Source organism: Papio anubis, chromosome 9 (genome assembly GCF_008728515.1).
Source record: "Papio anubis isolate 15944 chromosome 9, Panubis1.0, whole genome shotgun sequence".
NCBI lineage: Eukaryota > Metazoa > Chordata > Mammalia > Primates > Cercopithecidae > Papio > Papio anubis.
The window spans coordinates 3,700,810-3,722,213 of record NC_044984.1 but is presented as its reverse complement, the minus strand read 5'-3'; the positions used below and the strand labels follow the sequence as shown (position 1 = coordinate 3,722,213).

At 47.7% G+C, this 21,404-nt stretch overlaps 1 protein-coding gene across 6 annotated transcripts in view; it reads left to right on the top strand.

Annotated features, from left to right (window-relative positions):
* The window catches only part of CRACR2A (calcium release activated channel regulator 2A), a 154,946-nt gene that overhangs the window by 78,636 nt on the left and 54,906 nt on the right, over positions 1 to 21,404 (top strand). For all 6 annotated transcript variants that reach the window (XR_004175970.1, XR_002515490.2, XM_031650207.1 and 3 more), the window contains exons 5-7: positions 8,214 to 8,325; positions 9,467 to 9,650; positions 15,092 to 15,238. Coding sequence is in view for 4 of the 6 variants with exons in the window: in XM_031650207.1 (XP_031506067.1) it covers positions 8,214 to 8,325; positions 9,467 to 9,650; positions 15,092 to 15,238 (443 nt within the window). In the remaining 2 variants the exon portion in view is untranslated. The remainder of the gene's footprint in view (positions 1 to 8,213; positions 8,326 to 9,466; positions 9,651 to 15,091; positions 15,239 to 21,404) is intronic.

Here is a 21,404-nt window from a genome sequence, read left to right as displayed (position 1 = left end):
AGAGATGGTGTGCAGAGCATCAGTGCACACCATTGCCTAGTGCAGTGCCCAGCAGCCTTTTTATAAAGGTCCAGAGAATAAGTATTTTCCGCTTTGTGGACCTTACAGTCTCTATCACAGCTGCTCGTCTCTGCTTTTGCAGCACAAAAGCATCCATAGGCAATATATGAACAAATGAGGGTGCCGTGTTCCAATAAAACTTTATGGACAAGGAAGTTTGAATTTTATATAATTTCCGTGTGTCACCAAGTACAGTTATTCTTTTGATATTTCTTTTTGACCATTTAAAAATGTAAAAACCAGGCTTAGCTCACTAGCCACACCAAAATAGGGGATTGCTGGGTTAGCCCAGGGGCAGAGTTTGCCCACTCCTGGTCTGGTGCCTTTCTTTCTTTAGTTTCACAAACTTCTCAGTGTGTGACTGAAGTCTGTTATGCCGCAGTCAGGATTTCACTTGAACGTGGGTGAATAAAACACAGACTCCACTGGAGTACTTTCAAAGCAGCTCTTTTCCCCTCCGTCTTTGTGTGACTCACTCCATCAGAGTAGTTTTTGAAGGGACGCATCCCTGTGCTGTTGGAGGAAGCACAATGGCTAGGCTCTCTTTAAGTCTAGTTCTTCAGAATATACCAAAGTCGGGCAATGAAATGTAGAGACCCTCATTAGGCTCAGCCCCATCTCTGCTCGTGCATGTGAGCTCTGAGGTATGGAGGCTACGAAAGGAGCCTTGTGACCCCAGGTGAAGTGTGGCAGTTCTTCCTCTCCCTGGCCCCATGTGATGGTGTGCTTATGCTTCTCCTGGCGCTCTTCCACTGTCCACCTGGTGCACGAATTGAGGGAGAAGACCTGGGGAACAGCACCAACTCAGCCCACAAATGAGCCCAGCCCACCCTTCTTTGCAGTGATGACTCCCCCAGTAAGTTTCTGTCCCCAAAACCCAGTCCCCAAAGCCTCACCACGTGGAAGGCCAGATTCAGTGTGTTTTGAGGAAACCTTTGACAAACCCCTGTCTGTGAACTTCATAATTGGCATTCACAGGTCTGCGGTAGCGGTGGTTGGTGGTGGTGGTTTCAAAATCAGGCTTAACTTTTGATTATTCCCTCTAGAAAGAAAGAAAAGGAAATTCACATTTATGGAGGGTCAACTCTGGGCCACATGTACTGTGCCACTCAGCACTCTTGCTGTATATAACCTAACTCTCATTGAGCCCCACTCTTTAATGAAGGAATGAGGAGTCATGGAGAATTTCAACTAGGTATAAATTTTTAAAGAAATCACTTGTATTTGACTTGAAATATAGTCAGAAACATTAAGTCCCAGAAATACTGACTCCGCCTTCCTCCCCAGTCCCCACTCCTGATCCAGGCAGGAGGACGCCTGAACCAACAAGCCGTCAAGCCAATAACTTGGCATCCATGGCATTTATTTCTGCTGTCTACTTAATTTTCTGACGCTTTTCTGAACCTGTGGTCAATGAAGCATTTGAAATGTTTAGTTCTTCTGGCTGGCAAGTGCTGTCAAGAGAGGGAACAGAGCATGTTATTTAAGCACCATCTCTGGCTGCTACTGCTGGCCACCTCTGAAGGAAGATAGGCTGGGGGAGATGCATGAAGAAGAAGAAAAACGGGGCTTCTCATGGTCAGCTGTGGCTCTCTGCAGAAAGTCCCCATGCCCCTTGGTTCTGCTGCAGCAGGTCCTCCAGGCATCTGTGTTGTCGGCTTGTCACTTCCACATGGGGCCGTGGTGTACATGTGGTCACCGCCTTTGGTTGGTGTCCAACTTCCTGGGCCTGGGCACCACCGCCTTTTTTACCTTAGGCTCCCAGCACAGCATCATGGGAACTGGAAGGGAAAGAGCACATTTTTCATACACATACAAATTCAGAAAGCAGGAAAGGTCCTTGACAGCAGAGAGTGGTCTTCAAGGAAGGAGAGGCCACAGGCCAGGTGGGAGGAAGAACACAGGAGGCTGAGGAGCTAATGGAGAAGCCAAGTGGGAAGAAAGTCACAGACAGGGAGAGGGAGATGGGGAGAGGATGGTCAGGAGATCTCTCTGAGAAAACCTAGAGCCTCAAAAGCCCTGTTTCCCTGAATTTTTTGGAGGAATAAAAGGATTATCTACCAACACCAAGCACCTGCCTCCCCAACACTGCCCAGAATTCTTGGCTATGCCAAACTTAAGAGTCACTTAGGAGTTGGCAAACTAACCAAATCTGGGCCACTACCTGTTTTTGTAAGTAAAGTTTTCCTGGAACACAGATGTGCTCATTCTTTCATGCGTTTTCCATGGCTTCTTTCACACTGCAGTGGCAGAGTGAAGTAGTTGTGACAAAGACGAATGGCCCACACAGCCTAAAATATGCACTCCCTGTGGCTGTTTTCAGAAAAAGCCGGCTAACTCCTGATTTAGGTTAACTAGAAAACTTTAAAAGATTTTTATAGCAAATTAACTTGGGTTTTAATCCTCAATCTGCAACTTGCTAGTAATACGAATGTGTGTGAATCTCTTAACCCCTCTAGGCTACAGTTTCTCAGCTGTGAATTATTTATAGCTACCTCCCAGCATTAAAAGAGAATTGAATGAGCTTAAGCATGTAGCACACTCAGCCCTGAGACTGGGACCTGAAAATCCCTGGAAATGCACTGTGTATGTGCCACGTCTTAGCCCAGTCGCTGATGTCCTCTGCACTGTGACTGTGTTTAACTGTGGTAAGATACAGATAGCACACAATTTACCATCATAACCATTTTTTAAGTGTGCAGTTCAGTGACATTAAGTACTTTCACTTTCTTCTGCAACCGCCATTATCATATATCTACAGAACTCTTTTTATCATGCAAAACAGAAACTCTGTACCCATGAAACAATGTCCTCATTTCGCCTACTCCCAGCCCCTGGCAACCACCGTTCTATTTTCTGTCTCTCTGAATTGGACTACTCAAGGTATCCTATATAGGTGGATTTATATAATATTTGTCCTGTTGTGACTGGCTTATTTCACTTAGTATAATGTCCTCAAGGTTCATCCGTATCACAGCATGTGTCAGAATATTTTTAGTCTGAATAATATTCCATTGTATGTATATACCACATTTTTTCCCTCCATTCCTTTGTCAGTGGATACTTGGGTAGCTTCCACCTGTTGACTGTTTGTGAATAATGCTGATATGGACATGGATGGGCAACTATCTGTTCAAGTCCTTGCCTTTTATTCTTTGGGGTATATTCCCAGAAGTGAAATTGCTGGATTATAGGGTAATTCTATTTTATAAATATTTTGAGGAGACACCGTACCATTTTATACAGTAGCTGCACCATCACATTGCAGTTTTAAGGTGCAAGTTGTCTGTCCTGTCTTAGAGAAAAGAAACGGGCATTTCTGCTGAAAAGGGAATCTTCCACTCATATCCAGCTGCTGTTATTTTTGTGTCCAATCTACATGAGTGGCGGCAATTTTGCCTCCTGGAGGACATATGGCAATGCGTCATGTTCACGACTATGCCAATTGTCATGCTTCGGGATAGGTTCCAGCCCGTACTGAGGTCCAGAGGAAGTGGGTGGATGAGCAGAAACAACACTCGGGGTCATAGGCAGGTGAATATGGTTTTATTCAGCAGCAGCTTTCATCAACAGCTTTCTCACACTGTCCGCCCTGTCTTGGCTACTTAATCCGGCGGCCCCCACACACAGCTTCATGGCCCGCTCTCCCTTGCCTTCAGGGTCAGCAGCTTCATTAACTCTTTCTTTGGGCATGTGTCCTGGCTCCCCGCAATCTGTTTGCAATGACAGACAGCTCTGACTCTCTCTCTCTTTCTGTGGGCACAAGCGCAAGCATGCCTGCACATTGTCAACGGGACAATTATACCTTTTACAGACAATAGTGGTGTACAGCCAAGTGATGGCCTTCTCATGTTATGGCTATATGGCTGTGATAACCAGTGGAATTATACGCCTGTGCTCTAAACTCGCTGAGTCACGGAGGATGTATAATTCTACCACGGTCTATCCTTGACCAAAGCACAGCCAAGTTCCTTACACAATGTATGGAGACGTTTTTTATTGAAACGACTGGTGAGGGAAGTGCTGCCAGCGTTTAGCAGGCAAAGGCTAGGGATGCTGCTGTATATCCTATAATACACAGATTGGTCCCTCCCCTGCCTCCCTTAACCAAAAATCGTCCATTCCAAAATGTCAGTAGTGCCGAGATTGAGAAACTGGCCTATACCACGTAATCAGCCCAAGCCAAGCACATGAAGGTGCAAAGCAGGATAAAGGTTGATACTGCCCTCGCACCTCCCACTCTCGTCCTAAAGAGATTTGGGATAGCTGAACTGTACCACAGGGAAGAGGGTGGTTGGTGCTGGAACGGCGTCTGAAAAGCATGCTGTGAATGCCCCGAAAGGAGGGACAGTGTCATTCTGGACATAAAAAATGGGTATCTTCTGATTTTCTCCTTAATAAAAATGCCGTGGAAGCATGTTTGAAGCTGTGCAACCATATGCTTTAAGCTACGTGGGGTGTGTTACTGGGCTGGTGACCAGGAAGGTAAAGGAGTCTGGCTGGAGTGCAAGCAAAGACACCACTTTCCATGGCTCTGGGGCAGGAACTCTCAGTACTGCTGCTGTAGATGCTCCATGTTCCAGGTTCTGGAAGGCTGCCAGTCACTACGAGTCTTGCTGAGAATTAGCAGTTGGGCTGGTCAGGATCTGGAGTGTGCGAGGTCTAGACCAGCACTCTGTACATGGGAGCTCAGGGTCTCCTGCCGTTGCTCTTAGTCAAGCGCTTATCCATGCCTTCCTTCAACACTTATCTAAACAAACACGAGTTCGTGTTTGTCAGCATTGGGCTAGATCCTGGGGACACAACAATGCCTAATGAATGAGGTCCCTGTTCTCAGAGCACTGAGGGAGCAGACATTCATCAACGAATCACATCTGTCAGCATATGAAATGCTCATCGAGATAAGACTTACGAATGAGAGAAAGGTAGTCTGGGGAGCTTGCGTAACCTGACCTAACCTGGGGAGTTGCAGAGGCCTTAGGGAGGAAGCGATGCCGGAGATGAGAGTGAAGAGTGAGGCTGGTGTTTAAAGGAGTTCTCAAGAGCTCCTAGTGCCATGGGCAGTACGGATAGGAAACTGGGTTCCTCCTCGTGCCTCTCGTTTTCCCTGGCCCGCCCTTCCAGGTGCGTGAAAAGCTGTGAGTGCCACAGGATCTCTGGAAGGCTGGGTCTTGGTGGTGCTGGCAAGGGAGGCTTTGTGTTCTGCTTTTGGTGGTGCTGGTAGGTGGGTAGGTGTGGGCGGTAATGACGGTGAGGGAATAAGAGAATGAATGCACTGGAGAACTATTAGACAGTTGCTTAAGCCCTGGATGGAAAATCAGTTCTTTTCCCAGCTGTGGTCTCCACTGTGACTTTAGGCTAATCTCAGAGCCTCACAGGCTTATTGCACAGTGGAATAAATCATCTTGCTCCCCTCCACCCTGCTTATCTCACTTAGTTAAAAAGGTAGGCCAGGTGCAGTGGCTCACACCTGTAATCCCAGCACTTTGGGAGGCTGAGGCAGGTGGATCAAAAAGTCAGGAGTTCAAGACCAGCCTGGCCAAGAGGGTGAACCCCTGTCTCTACTAAAAATACAAAAATTAACTGGGTGTGGTGGTGGGTGCTTGTAGTCCCAGCTACCTGGGAGGCTGAGGCAGGAAAATTGCTTGAACCCGGGAGGTGGAGGTTGCAGTGAGCCAGATCACACTACTCTACTCCAGCCTGGGTGACAGAGCGAGACTCCATCTCAAAAAAATAAAAATAACAAAAATAATGTAAACAGTACCAGGGGACCATACCAGAACAAGCTGGTTTTCTGTAGCTCTGCAGGCCCTGAGCAGAGTGATAAATAAGAGATAATTATGGTTATTAAGACTAAAAGATTTTTCAAGGAGGGCCAACTAAACAAGGTTAAAGAATCAGGTGTAGTGCAGTTGCAGAGAAGGCTGAAGAAGCACTCAGCACTAATTTGCCAGGACATGAAGAGTAAGAATTACTTGGAACCTATAATATTGCTTTCCCCATCTTCGCTGACAACAAAAGGAGGAAACTGGCTTGAGATGTAGACAAGAAGGACTGGGATTAGACAACAGGGGGATTTGGGGTTGGAAGTGCTGCTGGATCCAGGAATGGTGCCTAAGGTGAGCTGTGAACTAGCCTCTCCTGGTTCATGCTAACAAGAGAAAAGTGTGTGGGGTGTTTGGGTGAAAGGCATGTTGAGGGTCCCGTTGATCTCTGGAATTTTCTTGCAGTTCATTTCTTGCTCTAGCCCAGTGTGAGAGACCACATTTTGAATCAGATCCAGCAATCCTAGGCTGAGGGTGGGGAAGGAGGAAGGATTATCCCAAGGAAGGAATGTGAGCGTGACAGGAGCTTGCGCTTTTACCCTACCTCAGGTGTGATGCTTTTTATTTCCAATGATGCTAATAAAATCCCTGCTTGCAAAATTGACTCTCTCCTCACCCTGTGTTCTCCTACTGTAGCTTTTCAGACAGCTGGTTTATGGATTGTTGATAAGTCAGAGATTCTGCTGAATGCTAAGCAGATATACTTCCAGAATCTTTGCACACTTTCTCTCACTCTCCTTCCTTTTTTGAAAAGCCCATTCATATTTAATTCAATTCTTCTAAATGGCTTCCACATCAGCCTGTCTTCGCACTTTATAATGCGTCGTAGTCTCTCTTAATGCATGTACCTGCCAAATTAAGCTTTATGGCTTATCCGCTAGAACTGCCATAGGATCAAGCCAAGTGTTCTTGCCAGTTATGTTATGGGCTTTCACACCTCCCAGCTTATTGTTGAGGTTGGTATGTACCTTTCTTCTTACAAAGCCCTGTATTCACTGTCTTCAGCTGTCAGTCACTTGCACACTGGCAATTTTGCAGTTACCGCTTAGGTAGCTGGGAGGAAGGGAGATGGTCGGCTGAGAGATAATGAACTCTCTGGGGAGTTCTCATTTGGAGACCTAGATTGTTTGGCTGTGAGGGGACACTTGCTTCAACTATGCAAATTAGCCTTGGCCTGAGGCCGTTGCACATCAGGCAGAAGGCCAGAAGGGAGCAGCAACAGCTCAGCTACTTTGCTCTTGGGCCATCAGCTGGTCTCTGCCCTTCCCTCCTTGTGAGGTCTGAGTCTGTTCTAGACTCAAATCCAACGATGACCTCCGCCAAGGGGTACTGTCTTGTCCAGTCCCCCTTTAACACACAAATACTCTTGGGGGCTTGATACCTTAAGCCAATGGCAGTTGAGATCTTATTAGGAATTCCTTACCAGTCAGCCGGGAGCCGGAGTGGAAGCTGGACTCAGGGCCTGGGTGTGGGTCACTCAGAGGTAGGAAGGGGGATTATCCCATATCCCCTCAGAGCTCAAGGACCAAAATGTGTGTCTGTAGACACTTACAAATGCAGTGCTGAGGCACTGGGACACCAGGGGCCTCCAGCAGGAGAGGCCTTTAAAAGTAAATGACCCACCCCTGCATCATGGTACGGGAGAGGAAAGGGGGCTTAGGGAGAGCAGGGAAGACAGGGTTTGAAGCCTGGCTCTGCCATGCACTCCTTGAGGGGCCTCAGTGGGCCATGAGTCTCTCTCTGTCTTTCTGCCTCCCTGCTACTTTTTATTGAATGCTTTCTCTATGCAGGCACTGTTACATGCTTTACATTTATGATTGCAATTAACTTGATAACACTACGCCGTGTGGGTATTATCCTGAAAGTATTTGGTCCCGTACAGTTTGAGTCCTTTACAGATGTTGAGAGTGCTGGCTTTGGAATCAGAGCTGGATTGGACTCCTGGCTATGTCATTGCTAGCCATGTGACTTTGGAGCAGGTAATTTCACCTCAAACTTCATCTGTAAAACAGCGATAATAGTGCCTAGCTCAAAGCGTTGTCATGGGAATTAAATGCAGATAGATAGATAAATGCATATTTACGTATTTATTTATGAATCACCTAGCAAATGGCCTAGTACATTAGTAGGCACCCAATCAATGGTAGTTGTGCTAGCATGGAAAGGAGGAGAGGGATGGTGAAGCAGTCTGGATACAGAAGCTTGCTACTGGCTTTTGTAGCCTGGGCCGAACTCTAGACACTTTCTGGCAGAAGACTCTGCAGTCCCAGGTCACCCCCGCCACCAGTGAGTGTCAGTATTAACCAGTACACTCTGGGTTGTTTTCAGAGGCTGCATAAGGAGCTACCGCTCAGCCTGGAGGACCTGGAGGATGTGTTTGATGCCCTGGATGCTGATGGCAATGGCTATCTGACCCCAGAGGAGTTTACTACTGGATTCAGTAAGTTCTGATGGGTGCTGGGGACCGCAGGGTTATGGGTCTACTTAGCACTGTTTAAGGTGCATTCCTGTTTCCTCTAGACCTGGGAGGCAGGTAGTAAAGCTTTCCTGCCCTCCTTTCAGGGACCTGGAGCTCAAGGTCTCCAGGCTCTGGATTGCTTGGGCCTCCTCACATGCCTGTCTCAGCTGCTGACATTGCTGCTTGCTCAGTGCCCACTGCACTGCCATTAGCAAGTTCCCTGCCACTGGGACTGGCAAGGGAGATGGACGGAAGCTCTGCAGAAGGCATAGCATCAAAGGGGGAGCTGTGATGAGATTTGCAGCCTCTCCTTTTCTGCCTTCATAGAAAAATGGCCAAAAGGTGGGACAACTGGATGGCTCATTCCAACCCAAGTCTGGCTGAATCTTCCAGGTTGAGGGATAACAGCTATCAGAGGAATTTCTAGAAGGTTTGAACAGACTAGCCACTCTCAAGGTAACCAGGAAGAAGGAGAATTGAGATCTATGAACAATATAAAGAAACCAGACACACTATCCTATCAGATACATCAAAGGCAAATTTTACCATACATCTGCCTCATGTGTGGGGCCATATAATTTTCTAGTAAGTATCTGATGCCTTTCCTGACCTTCAGGAGCTTCTAATTGACTTGGGAGGATAAGACAGAGTGCTGTAATACTGGACAGTATGCGTATGGAGGAAGTACACTGGAAACTGTTAAGGAGCTTATAGATGTGAAGTCTAGTGATGCGAGCGGGAGGATGACTAGGATGACGATAGGAGCCTCTGCAGTCAGGGTGCTGGAATGCAGTGCAGGGAAAGGCCTTGTTGCTTAAAGAAGAAATCAACAGAGGTGCGTTCTAAGCCAGATGTCAAGGGACTGAGAACCACAAAGGAGCACCATACTTGTCTTGCGTTCTGCCGTTCCCAGATCCTAGCATCACTGGTGGGGTGTTTGTGGAAGTGGAAAAGACACAGAATCTGGAACGTGTCCACGGACCTACATCCATGGATCTTTACTGGAGGGCCTTTCCCTTTCCTTCTCTCAGATGAACCTTCGGTGATTCCCGGCGGGTGAGAAAGCTGAACTCTTCTTGGGTGGGTGGGTCTAATTCAGATCCTTGTGCCCTGCACCCCTTAGGTCACTTCTTCTTCAGCCAGAATAACCCAAGTCAGGAAGATGCAGGTGAGCAGGTGGCCCAGCGCCACGAAGAGAAGGTGTATCAGTCCAGAGGGAACGAGGATCTGGGAGACATGGGCGAAGATGAGGAAGCCCAGTTCCAGATGCTGATGGACAGACTTGGAGCCCAAAAGGTTTTGGAAGAGTAAGTGGTGACAGTGATTTGTAGAATGGAGACCAACCTGAGAGGAGCCTCTTCTTGTGTCCATTCAACAATTAACCTTTGTTAACCATGTGGTGTCGGTCCCTGCACTGGAATGCAGTACAGGGAAAGGCCCGTTGGTTCTGCCAGTGGGGGGCGTGTCCTTTGTGATGACCTGACTGCGTGTTGGGCTCTGTCTCTGCTTTTTACTTTATTTTTCTGTAGGAAACATTCCTATTCTCCTTCTCTCCCACCCCCGCACCTTCCTCACTCCCGGCCATGCGTTATCCCGCAGTCCTTGGCTCAGCCTTGCTCCCCATGGGGCACTCACACATCAGAGGTCTGTACCACGCCCTCAGGGTTTTTCAGGGAGTTCTCACTAAGGCTTCCTATCACTGTCAGCTCCCCAGCATCTTTACCTCTCCTGGGTCTCTACAGCTACGGTGCCTCCCAGCTGCCCCAGCTCTGGGCGCCTTCCTGGCAAAAGCCCATCATGTAGCAGCATTTGCACACTGTGTCCCCAGCACACCAGGCTTGTGAAGCAAGCCAAGGTGGGAAATTAACCTGTTTTTAGCAGGCCACTACTTGGAAAATTTTAGACGGCTGGGATCTCAAACAAAACATAATTACCCCTTCACCTTTTTTTTTCCTAAAAGGTGCTTTGGAATAGACACATGGATCTAAGCCCTGACATTGAAGTAAAGTAAAATAAAATAAGCAAAATGTGATGTTATAGCTAGTAGAAACCAAACAGAGGGCCTGAAAAGCATGTCATACCTTCTGCCCCTTTAGCCTCTGCCTTTGGGCCTTTTTGTTTTGGGGTCTCTAGATCTTGGGCTAGGTCTGTGTTTCCTGCAGGGTGGGAATGCCCTACTGATTGCAGCTGACGTTTCCTGAGCTTGGGAAGAGAAGGGGCTATGGTGGGAAATGATAAAGAGGAGGCAAGAGAGGAGAGGCCTATATATGATTTGCAGGATGAAGCTCTGTGAATTTTTCAGCGAACAATTTGGTAGACTGTAGCAGAATTGGGAAAGACTGGCAAAAGTGTGTTCCAGGCAAGAAAGGGATAGGTAAGGGCCTAGGAAAGATCCTGGTGGGGGTGCTACACAGGAAGTGGATCTCAAGACCAGCAGCAGTAGCAGCGTTGCTGAAGGTCTGGAAGGGGCTGCAGCAGGTGTGGATCACAGAGGGTGCGGCTGGGCCGGTGGAGGGGGCACAGGTGGGTGGGAAGTTCATTAGTCATACACCTGACCCAGCTTCTCCAAGGACAAAAGGCCAGAGCACAGAGACCATTCCTGGTGACAGTGTGACACCTCCTCCTGGAGAAGGGGAAGGAGAAGGCAGTGCAGGTGAGCTGAGGTGCTGTAATGGAAGGAAGGGGCCTCTCCACCCAGCCCGCACTGCAGGGCAGCAGCCTTCCTGGCAGGGTTCTCAATTAGAGTCCACTAGACGTGACTCTGAGGACCTATAGCAAAGGCCAGTGCAGAACTGAGCCAAAATGAGATGTCCCGAAGAAGAGGAGGTTTTGTGGAGGTTTCAAGAGTGGTCTGTAAAAACTGATACACAGAAGATGGTGACCAGCCCCTTCCATCCTCACCAAAGTGGGCTTAGGTTGCAGCATGAGGGAAACATTCATGGCTGTGAGACCTCAGATAGGGAAATAGGAAAGGCTATGAAGATTTGAGGGCTCTTTGAAGATTTTGCTCACTGAAATGATTTGTGTGTTGTCCTGGAAGCAGTGAAATGGATTGATAAACCTCCCAGAATCCCTTCTAGCCTATACTCCCGTATCCTCCCAGGAGGGGTGGCCTTGGTGTGTTCTGGAAGCTCGAGACTGGACATCTGCACTTTGGCTTTTCTTGGTGGCCTGATTGGCTGAGTGATTTGACAGCTTAGTGAGCTTTGGCTTGTTTTTCATCAAAAGTTGGAAGACTTGTCCCTTTCCCAGAAATCTGGGGCAAGATGTTGTTGCCGTGACTAAGTATTTCAAAGAGTGTTGGAAGACGAGCAGGTGGGTCTGCAAATCGCGCTGGGACTTTAGCTCAGTTGGCTCCAACAGGAACCTGGCAGGTGTGGACAGACAGACCTAGGCTGGCAAGGTGAACCTTGATTTTACAATGCATTTACTTCGTGATGGCATGTCTCAATTCGTTTGGTTTGCTGTAATGCACTGCCATAGATGGGGTACTTTATAAATAACCAAAATTTATTTCTGGCAGTTCTGGAAGCCAGAAAGTTCAAGATCAAGGTGCCAGCAGATTTGCTGTCTGATGAGGTCACATTTCCTCGTTCACAGACCGTTGTCTTCTCACTGTATCCTCATATGGCAGGAAGGGTGAATGAGCTGCTTCTGGACTCTTTTATAAGGGCACTAGTGCCATTCGTGAGGGCTCTGCCTTCATGATCTAATCACCTCTCGAAGTCCTCACCTTCTGATACCATCACGTCAGGGTTAGGATTTAAACATATGAATTTGTAGGAGATATAAACATTCAGACCACAGCAGGGAACAACCTGCCACAGGGATGGGAGGTCACCATGGTGTCTCTCTGAGACCCTCTTATTTCTGAACCCTTTGTCACATCTAAATTTTACCTGTAGGATGAAATAAGACCCCGCACAACATGTTGTGTGTGTGTTGGGGGGCAGGGAGGAATGGAACTCATTCTGAAAAACAGAGAGGCTCCTTACCTCCTCTTCTCCCATTTCCCAGATTCACCCATGACATCCAGTACAGTGCAAGGTTTACAGTAGATCATAATAAATACTTGTTGCGTTCATAAGGATATGGGTGGGTGGATGGATGGATGGATGGATGGATGGATGGATGGATGGATGGATAGATGGATGGTCTAAATAAGTAGGTGGATGCTTGGATGGGATAGTAATAAGGAAATGGGTGGGTGGATGGATGGATGGATGGATGGATGGATGGATGGTCTAAATAAGTAGGCAGATGTTTGGATGGGATAGAAGAAAGAACTGGTGGAAGTGATGGATCAAGGAAAGGAGGGAGAGAGGGATGAAGTGTTAAAGAGACGACCAGATAACTGATCAGAGGTGGGCCTGTTTCTCAGTGGTCCTCTTCTCTGCTGGGTGCAGAGAGTAATGTCCATTCCCCAAGAGCATTGCTAGCATGGCATTATTGGATATCACTTCTGAATAAGGTTTCTAAAATATAATGCTTAATACACAAGCACAAAGGATTTTATCCCTTATCCTGAGGGTTCCTGGTCAGAGCTATCCTCAGATCTTCTGTTTTTGGAATATTAATGGGAGACAAGTCACATTTATGTTTCTGTTTTTGTGGTTTCTGTCTTAACGTGATTTATTAGGGAGGTACTTCCCGAAGAAACTGATAAGGGATTTGGGGAAGTGGGACAGGGAAAGGAAGTAAAACAAATAATGGCGTAATTTTAGGAAAAGTCCTGGTTCTCCAGGGATATTATTTATGTAGTCATAATAGTATAAACATTTATTTATTATCATATTTGGGAATTGGCATACAGAGTTTTAAAACAATACTAATTGTAGAACACAGTGTCGATGGCACTAGTCCCACTCATGAGGGCTCTGCCTTCGTGATCTAATCACCTCTCAAAGGCCTCACCTATTGATCCCATCATGTTGGGGGTTAGGATTTAAACATATGAACTTGTAGGAGATATAAACATTCAGACCACAGCAGGGAACAACCTGCCACAGGGATGGGAGGTCACCACCCACTTCTCAGTGGGCCTCTTCTCTGCAGGGTACAGAGAGTAACGTCTATGCCACAGGGGCATTGCTAGCATGGCACTATCAAATATTACTTCCGAAGAAAATTTCTAAAATGTAATGCTTGTTATGTAAGCACAGATAATTTTATTCTTTATCCTGAGGATTCCTGGGGAGCCAACAGGAATCTGTTGGTGACAGATTGTCAAGGTACAGATGACTGTAATGGACAAGCAAATTTTGGAAAGAGCTCAAGAGAAGTATAGGCATACAGATAACTTTATCCTCATAAAATGAGGGTCATAAGTGATTTTCCATAATCAAATTAAATTAATTAAATGTGAAATATACACTACATAAAGTCTCAAAGTTTAACAGAGTAAATAATCAAAATGTAATTATGTTGAAAGGATGGAAGGAGGTGAAGGACTTATATTTTCAATAGCTGGAAACTTGAAAGATTAAGACACAGAGTGAATATTTAAGTAACAAAAGACTTTGAGAAGACAGTGAACTGAGCTAGTTATTACATCTTGTTCTATAGATGTGAAAAAAGTGTTGGAAAATACATATGTGCGCATTAATTTAAAAAATCAAACACCTGATTATTTGGGGGATAAGATTTATATTTATTCTCTACTTTGCTAGAACAAAGTTGAATTGGTAATTGATAATAAACTAGCCTGTGAGGTTTCACTTGAACTCTACTGTTTATTGTTCTATAACTTTCAGACTTGATGCTATAACACTCTATTGCCTGCTAGCTGTGAGAAATTATTAACTTTTATTGAATTAAAACCTATCCTCTTTTAGATTTGTGTTTAACTTAGCTTGATCATTGACTACGGATTTTTTGGTTTCTCCAGAAAGGGAGAACAGGGTCCACCATGTGTGTCTCCTCCTCATTCCCTCCCTGGGTATCAGCCTGAGCCCCTGCATCTCTGCCACTGAGCCGTGTACACACGTGCCTCTGAGCCTTTGTTTATTGGCCTCCCGGTCTCCCAAATCTCTCTCGCCTTGTCTTTCTGCGTGCGCACATCTTTCAGACTTGCTCCTTCCCTTCTTTTTGCCTGTCAGTCATCCCTAGTGTCACCAGGCCACAGTGGGGTGCTGCATATTCTCTTCCCTTCCTGCAGCGACAGTTGCTCTCTGCCGTCCATCACATGGCATGTCTTTACTCTCAGCAGTGAGGACCATCCTTCCTGGAGGCAACAAGCTCTCTCCTTTAGCTCCATAGCGTGTGTCCTCACATGCACTGGGCTCCTGTCCTGTCTTCCTCCTGGCATTTGGAGATGCACCCGAGCATGTTGCTGTGCACACTCAGCCCCATGAGCCCATCGTGAAGGCCACAGGAGAACAGAAGCAGCAGAGCGAGGTGGGGAAGGAGGCCAACACTGGAGTCAGACAGAGCCCGATCTGGACCCCTGACTTCATCAGTTACTGCTGGGTGATCTTAGACAGCTCACTCCACCTCTCTTCACCTGCTTCCTCATCTGTAAATGGGGTAATTGCAGCTCCTGCCTCATAGGGTTACTGTGAGGACAAAATGAGCTGATACCCTTGAAGCTCCTCGCATGCAGCAGGCATTCGGTCCACGTTAGCTACTGTCATCTTTATGGTGATTCTGACGGTACTGTTTCTGGCTGTCAGTTTCCTGTCTGGGAACCTCTGTATTTCCCATGAAGCCTCATTTCCACACTTCCACATGAGCATCCCTTCTCTTGCAGTGAAAGTGATGTCAAGCAGCTGTGGCTGCAGCTGAAGAAGGATGAACCTCATTTGCTATCCAACTTTGAAGATTTCCTGACCAGAATCTTCTCCCAGCTCCAAGAAGCCCATGAGGAGAAGAATGAACTGGAGTATGCCCTAAAAAGGTGGGTACCCCAGTGTCAGCCACTTTCTGTAACTATGTGTGAAAGAGACACACAGTGCCCTTTCTCTTAGATCTTCTGCCAGAACGTTGTGTGATGCCTCCTTATCGCTGTCTGCCAAAGTGGGGACCGGGTCGTATGTCTGTCACGATATATGTATTTTTAAGCTCTCCCTCACCTTTATAAGCTATATGATAGGCACTATTCTAAATACTTTTTATACACTAGCTTATTTAGTCCTCACCACAACCCTTTGAAGTAGGGACTGGTTATCATTTTGCACATTTATTATCTGCATGTTTTGGAGGTGGAGGGTTGGAAACCCAGAAAGGTTAAGTAGTATGCCCCAGAAGGCACAGCTTGTAAACGGTAGAGCCAGGACTCGGAGTGAGCTAGCCAGGTGCCCGTGACCAGAAGAAAAATCACTCTGATTCCCTCCAGGCAGTAAAGCCCCAACATACTGGGCCATCCCCCAGTGCCAGATCAGCCTACTTTGCAGAGGTGGCATGTTTGGTAAGGTGATCTATAGCCCTGCTGAATGTCCCTCCTCCTGGCCGCTCTCTCCCATCACGGCCTCATGTATCTTCATCCGCCATATTGGCCTCCAAGACTTCTCCAGGAGACAGGACCAGGCAAGTTAAGCAACATCTGAAGAAGCTGCTGAAGAACTGAACCAGAGTCAGAACAGGCAGGTATATCACAAAACCGGGGCAAGCCCGCTAGACACCAGTCCCTTCATGAGAATCAATGCATGGTTATGGGTGCCATGCTGTTCTTAGTCCTTTAACACACATTTACAGCCATGAGCTCGCATTTTGTGAACATGGACTTAGACGTGGTATGACTAGGGATGGTTCATAACCCTGAAGGTGAGGCCAAAACACAGGGCTGGGTTTGAGTAGAGCTTGGAAGCATACAGAGGAGGCCCTGCCCCCTGCTTCTGCCACGAAATCTTGTCCACACCCAGAGATTTGCTCATATTCTGCAGGAATCCTCAACAATCCCATGGCTATGCAGTTCCACAGACCACCTGCTCCTCCATTCAGATACTTCCAGCAAAGCCTGGAAGGCAGTTTCAGAGTCTGTGCCGAAATAGTCTTAGAGCAAGCATGCAGCCTCTAATTGCACAAGAAGAGATCACCGTGTGTCTTGCTGTGTAGATCATCTATTTACACATTATTCTGAGTCCCGGCTCCTTTTCGTCTTGTGTCTCCCCAACCTCAACTCTAAAAATAACTTGTAGATCATCTATTTACACATTATTCTGAGTCCCGGCTCCTTTTTGTCTTGTGTCTCCCCAACCTCAACTCTAAAAATAACTTGTTGAGGTCCATTGGGTATACACAGATCTGGGGAGAAAGGACTCTTAGGACTCTGCATTATGAGGAAGCTGAGGCCAAGTATCACTGGAGGAAACATAGTTTGGCTGGAGGACTGTTTAGAACATTCTGGGGAGAGGCTCCCAAAGCTCAGAGAAGGGAAGGATTAAAGGGTGTATTTTTATATAGCTATTACCTAATTAAGAATCAGACAGAACTGGCCGGGCGCGGTGGCTCAAGCCTGTAATCCCAGCACTTTGGGAGGCCGAGACGGGCGGATCACGAGGTCAGGAGATCGAGACCATCCTGGCTAACATGGTGAAACCCCGTCGCTACTAAAAAATACAAAAAACTAGCCAGGCGAGGTGGCAGGCGCCTGTAGTCCCAGCTACTCGGGAGGCTGAGGCAGGAGAATGGTGTGAACCCGGGAGGTGGAGCTTGCAGTGCGATCCAGCCACTGCACTCCAGCCTGGGCGACAGAGCAAGACTCCGTCTCAAAAAAAAAAAAAAAAAAAAAAAGAATCAGAACTGAGTTTGATTCTTGATTCTGCCATTTACTAGCTGTGCAACTCAGGACAAGTTACCTAACCTCTCTGAGTCTCAGCTTCCTTATCTGTAAGATAGGGATAGTATCCATCTCACAGAGTTTTGAGTATTAAATGAGATAATGCATGTAAGTATTTGGAACAGTGCTGGCACTTAAGTATCCAATGAATGTCAAAATAATAATTATTAGTATTTTAAATAAGTATCTTTATTAGTCTTAGAGGATTTGTCTGGCTGAAGTGGAGAGTTTGAGCATCAGTATAATCAGAGGCTAAGTTTAAGGATCCCTGTATCCTTCCAGACAACAGTGTAGTGACTTGCTGCTCAAAGTATAGTCCATGGACCAGCAACGTTGGCATCACCTGGAAACATCTTAGGAAGGGAGAGTCTCAGACCTCACCCCTAGCCCCACTGAATCTGCATTTTAACAGGGTGTCCAGGTGCTTAGCGTGTAACTTTGGGAAGTGGGAGGCTGAGAATCAGGAGTTCTGGGTTTGAGTTATGTGTGGCTTTGCAACCAGCTAGCTCTGTGACTGCTCAAATTTCTCGGCCTCTCTTGAGGCTTGGTTTTCCTGTCTGTAAAATGAGGGGACTGGATTAGTTGCTGACCCCACTTCACCCCTTCTCCCCTCTGACCCCCAGCACTGATCACCTGGAGGAGCCACAGCAAAAGTTAAGTGGTCTCTCCCAGAAAGGAAGGCATTCTTCTCTTCTCTAAGGAGATAATTGCAGTCTGAACTGGTGGGCAATTACCCAGCCTTAGCCTGCATCTCATCTGCAGGACCTCCTCTGCTGGCCTGCATTTCTGCAGGAAGAAACAAGTGCCCCTGACTTGCTGGAGAGCTGCTTAGCCCTGATATCCATCTTTAAGGGCCTCTATTAGCGGTTTGTCTTCATTTAGTAATTGTGCTTGAAACGTTGTTGAGATAAAAGTCAAGCCACTCTTGGCTGCATATGCACAACCAGCTCATCCAAAGGTTCCAGCCTCTCCATGCCCATCCTCAGTCAGTATCCCTGCCAGCCATGCCTGCTCTGGAGTCAGCTGATCAAGGCCCACTCCTGGCTAGGGAACTGTGTTGGGATTGGAGACTCACTGAACTCTTTGACCAGTCCCATTCCAGAGGTATTCTCCAGATGCAGAACCTGAGAACTGCAGACTGTATTGAGCAGGGCACTGAAATAGGAGGCAGGAAGGACTGGAGCCCCTGCCCAACCACTGGCACTTACCAGCTGTGTGACCTCAGGCAACTTGCATTACCTCTCTGTGCATCAGTTTCCTTATTGGCAACCTCTGATGTTTTCTACTAGAGCCTCTTTCAGTCTCTTCTATTTTTTAAAGAGAGGTGGGTCGCACCTTGCTGGTGGGCCTGTCTATAAAGGCACTTGCAACTCAGACGTCAAACAAGAGACTGGAAATCCCAACAGGGTATAGGATATGAAAATGGGATTCTTTACAAATGACTCAGGGTGAGATTAAGTGATTCTGAGACATCTAGAAAGTGAGTTTGGAGGTGTGAGGTTGTTTGTGGGAGGGACATTTTCAGGTTTTAGAGAGGAAGTGGGAGGAAGTTCTTGGGGATGGCCTGATTTGGGAGGGAGCCTAGAGGAATCCCGAGGAGAAGAGCGGGTTCTGGTGAGCTGTGAGAATATCTCCCAGGCACCTCCACACGCTCACTTTTCATTAGAGTGGATGACATTTCAATGAGCGCCTATCCCGGATGCTGGGGATGACAGCTCAGGTCATGACGGCTGCATGTCTGCGCCGGGCCAGGCACCGGGGGAACAGTCTGTGTGTAACCAGTTGCTAGCATCGAACCAGCACTCCCTCCACGCCAGGCTCTGAGTTAAGCAAAGGGAACGTAGAGTCCCTCTCCTTGAGGAGTTCGTGATTGCACCGAGGAGACGGCACTTAGGTGCCTGGAAATTCTGCACAAGACAGACCAGAAAATCCTCCTGCAAATGAAACATTAGACAGCATTGCCATGGGCAGCACAGCCTCTACTTTTTCTCCTCGTGCAGACCACACACCTTCCTCCCACAGGGCCAGAGAAAATGAGGCTGACCTGTGGGGGAGTTCGGCCTCATGCAGGTTAGGCAGGACACACACTCCCTGTCCCCAGCCTCCCAGGCTGGGCCATATCCCCCAGGTCGCACTGCGGCTGTGAGTGGAAAAGGGCCACGCCAGCTTCCTCCTCACATTTACCCCCACTTCCTGGGAGGGGGGAGCTGGCAACTGAGGTGGCTGAGTGCTAGGCAAGCCCTCGATAGCTGAGGCCAGGAGAACCCCTCAGAGTGTCCTGGAGCATTGTCAGAAACAACCCAGAGTCCTCCTCACTCACGGCCGTGAATGTTTTTTTAACCTACATATCAGAAATAGGAGCAGGAAAGGAGTCTGGGAGCATTCAGTCTCCCACACCCTTGTCCTTTTGCACAGAAGTTGAAGAAATGCGGCCGGGTGCGGTGGCTCACGCCTGTAATCCCAGCACTTTGGGAGGCTGAGGCGGGTGGATCACAAGGTCAGGAGATCGAGACCATCCTGGCTAACACGGTGAAACCCCATCTCTACTAAAAATACAAAAAACTAGCCGGGCGTGGTGGTGGGCACCTGTGGTCCCAGCTACTCGGGAGGCTGAGGCAGAATGGCGTGAACCCGGGAGGGGGAGCTTGCAGTGAGCTGAGATCCGGCCACTGCACCCCAGCCTGGGCGACAGAGCAAGACTCCGTCTGAAAAAAAAAAAAAAAAAAAAAAAGAAGTTGAAGAAATTTCAGATTCGAGCCCCTTCTGGGCCTCCACTTCTCTCCAAGGAAGGAAGGTGAGACTTCCGCTGAGCAAGTCCCCTCCACATTCACAGTGCAGATGTGCAGAGGTCTTCACACTTCAGCACGAGGGATATAGTGTAGACATTGGGGAGAACTTAGAATTGGGAATGTCTTTGCCATGGAAAGCATCCTCTGCGTTTACCTTTTTCTGGAACAAAAGCTTGAGATCTGCAAGGGATGTAGAGCAGTGCTATCTGGAGGCAGCAGTAGATCCAGACTTTTCACCAGAACCACTTTGGGATGCCAGAGGTCCCACCCCAGTGGGGGCCAGTTCAGTTGTCTGAGGTGGGGGCTTAACGTCTGTATTCGTAATGTATGGGGGCCAGGGCAAATTAGGCAGTGTCTGAGCGGGCTGCTTTGAGCTCTGAAGGAAAGTGCTTTCTAGATCAAAGGCCAGCCCCAGGCTGTGCTCTGGGAGGGCTCCAACTCAATGCTCTGCAGCTCTGTAGCCTGGGAATACCAGCTGGCTGCCTGTTTGGCATCATTGGTTGACCATACTCGGGCTTGACAAGCTTAGCAGCAGGCCCCATGCCCTCCTTGGAATCAGCTCCTCATCTGCACAGTGTTCCCTTGTCCATCTGAATCAGACCTCAGGCCGTTTCTTGGGAGCTCACAGGCTCTTAAGTTGCAGCCGCTACCAGCTGCTATTCAGCCACTTCCTGTCTGCAGTGATTCCCTGGGCTCTGGGAAGGTGTCCAGGCCAGGAGGAATGCACCCTACAGACTGACAGGCAGCCCCAGCTATGATGGCCTGCACCCCCACGCAAGCCTGAGGATCGGCAGCCTGTGTTGTAGAGCCTGGAGGACAAGGCAGCTGTCCCCGAAGCTTTTCAGGGAAGAGATGTCATCACATCGCTGGCCCTGCCTCCAGATAGGGCAGCAAATCAAGCATCATATTCCTGGCAGGTGGCCCTTACATCCCACAGAGTTCTTCGTGACCTTGGGGAAGGCCTCAGCTTCATAGTTCTCGAATGGTAGGTTGCTTAGATTTACCAGAGGATTTTTAAATTAAAAGGTAGTTCCCTCTGCCCTAGAGAGTCTGAATCGGTGTGTCTCAGGGAAGGGGCCCAGGAACGTGCACCATAACACACATCCCAGGCGGTTCTGATACAGGCAGGCTGTAGACCACGCTTGGAGAAATGCTGCTCTAGCCAGTTCTTCCAGAATCAATCAGCCAGCAAAAGGTACATCCCCGGGTGCCCTTCCAATCTGGAATGCTAGCCCTATTGTTAGGGTGAAGTTCTCGGCGGGGACTCTAGGTGACGAGGTTGTGGCTTAATTGAATGCATGTCTTCTGTGGGTTTATTATTATGTTGAGCACATTGTTAACATTGCCCTGAGAGCAAATTGGAAAGTGAGGACTGTTTGTGCTCTGGGTACACCACGGGCGTGATTTGTAAACCCGACTAATAAAAAACGGTTTGCTTTATAGAATGGGATAAAACTGCAAAGTTGGTTTATACAGGCAGCAGAATCTAATTTGGA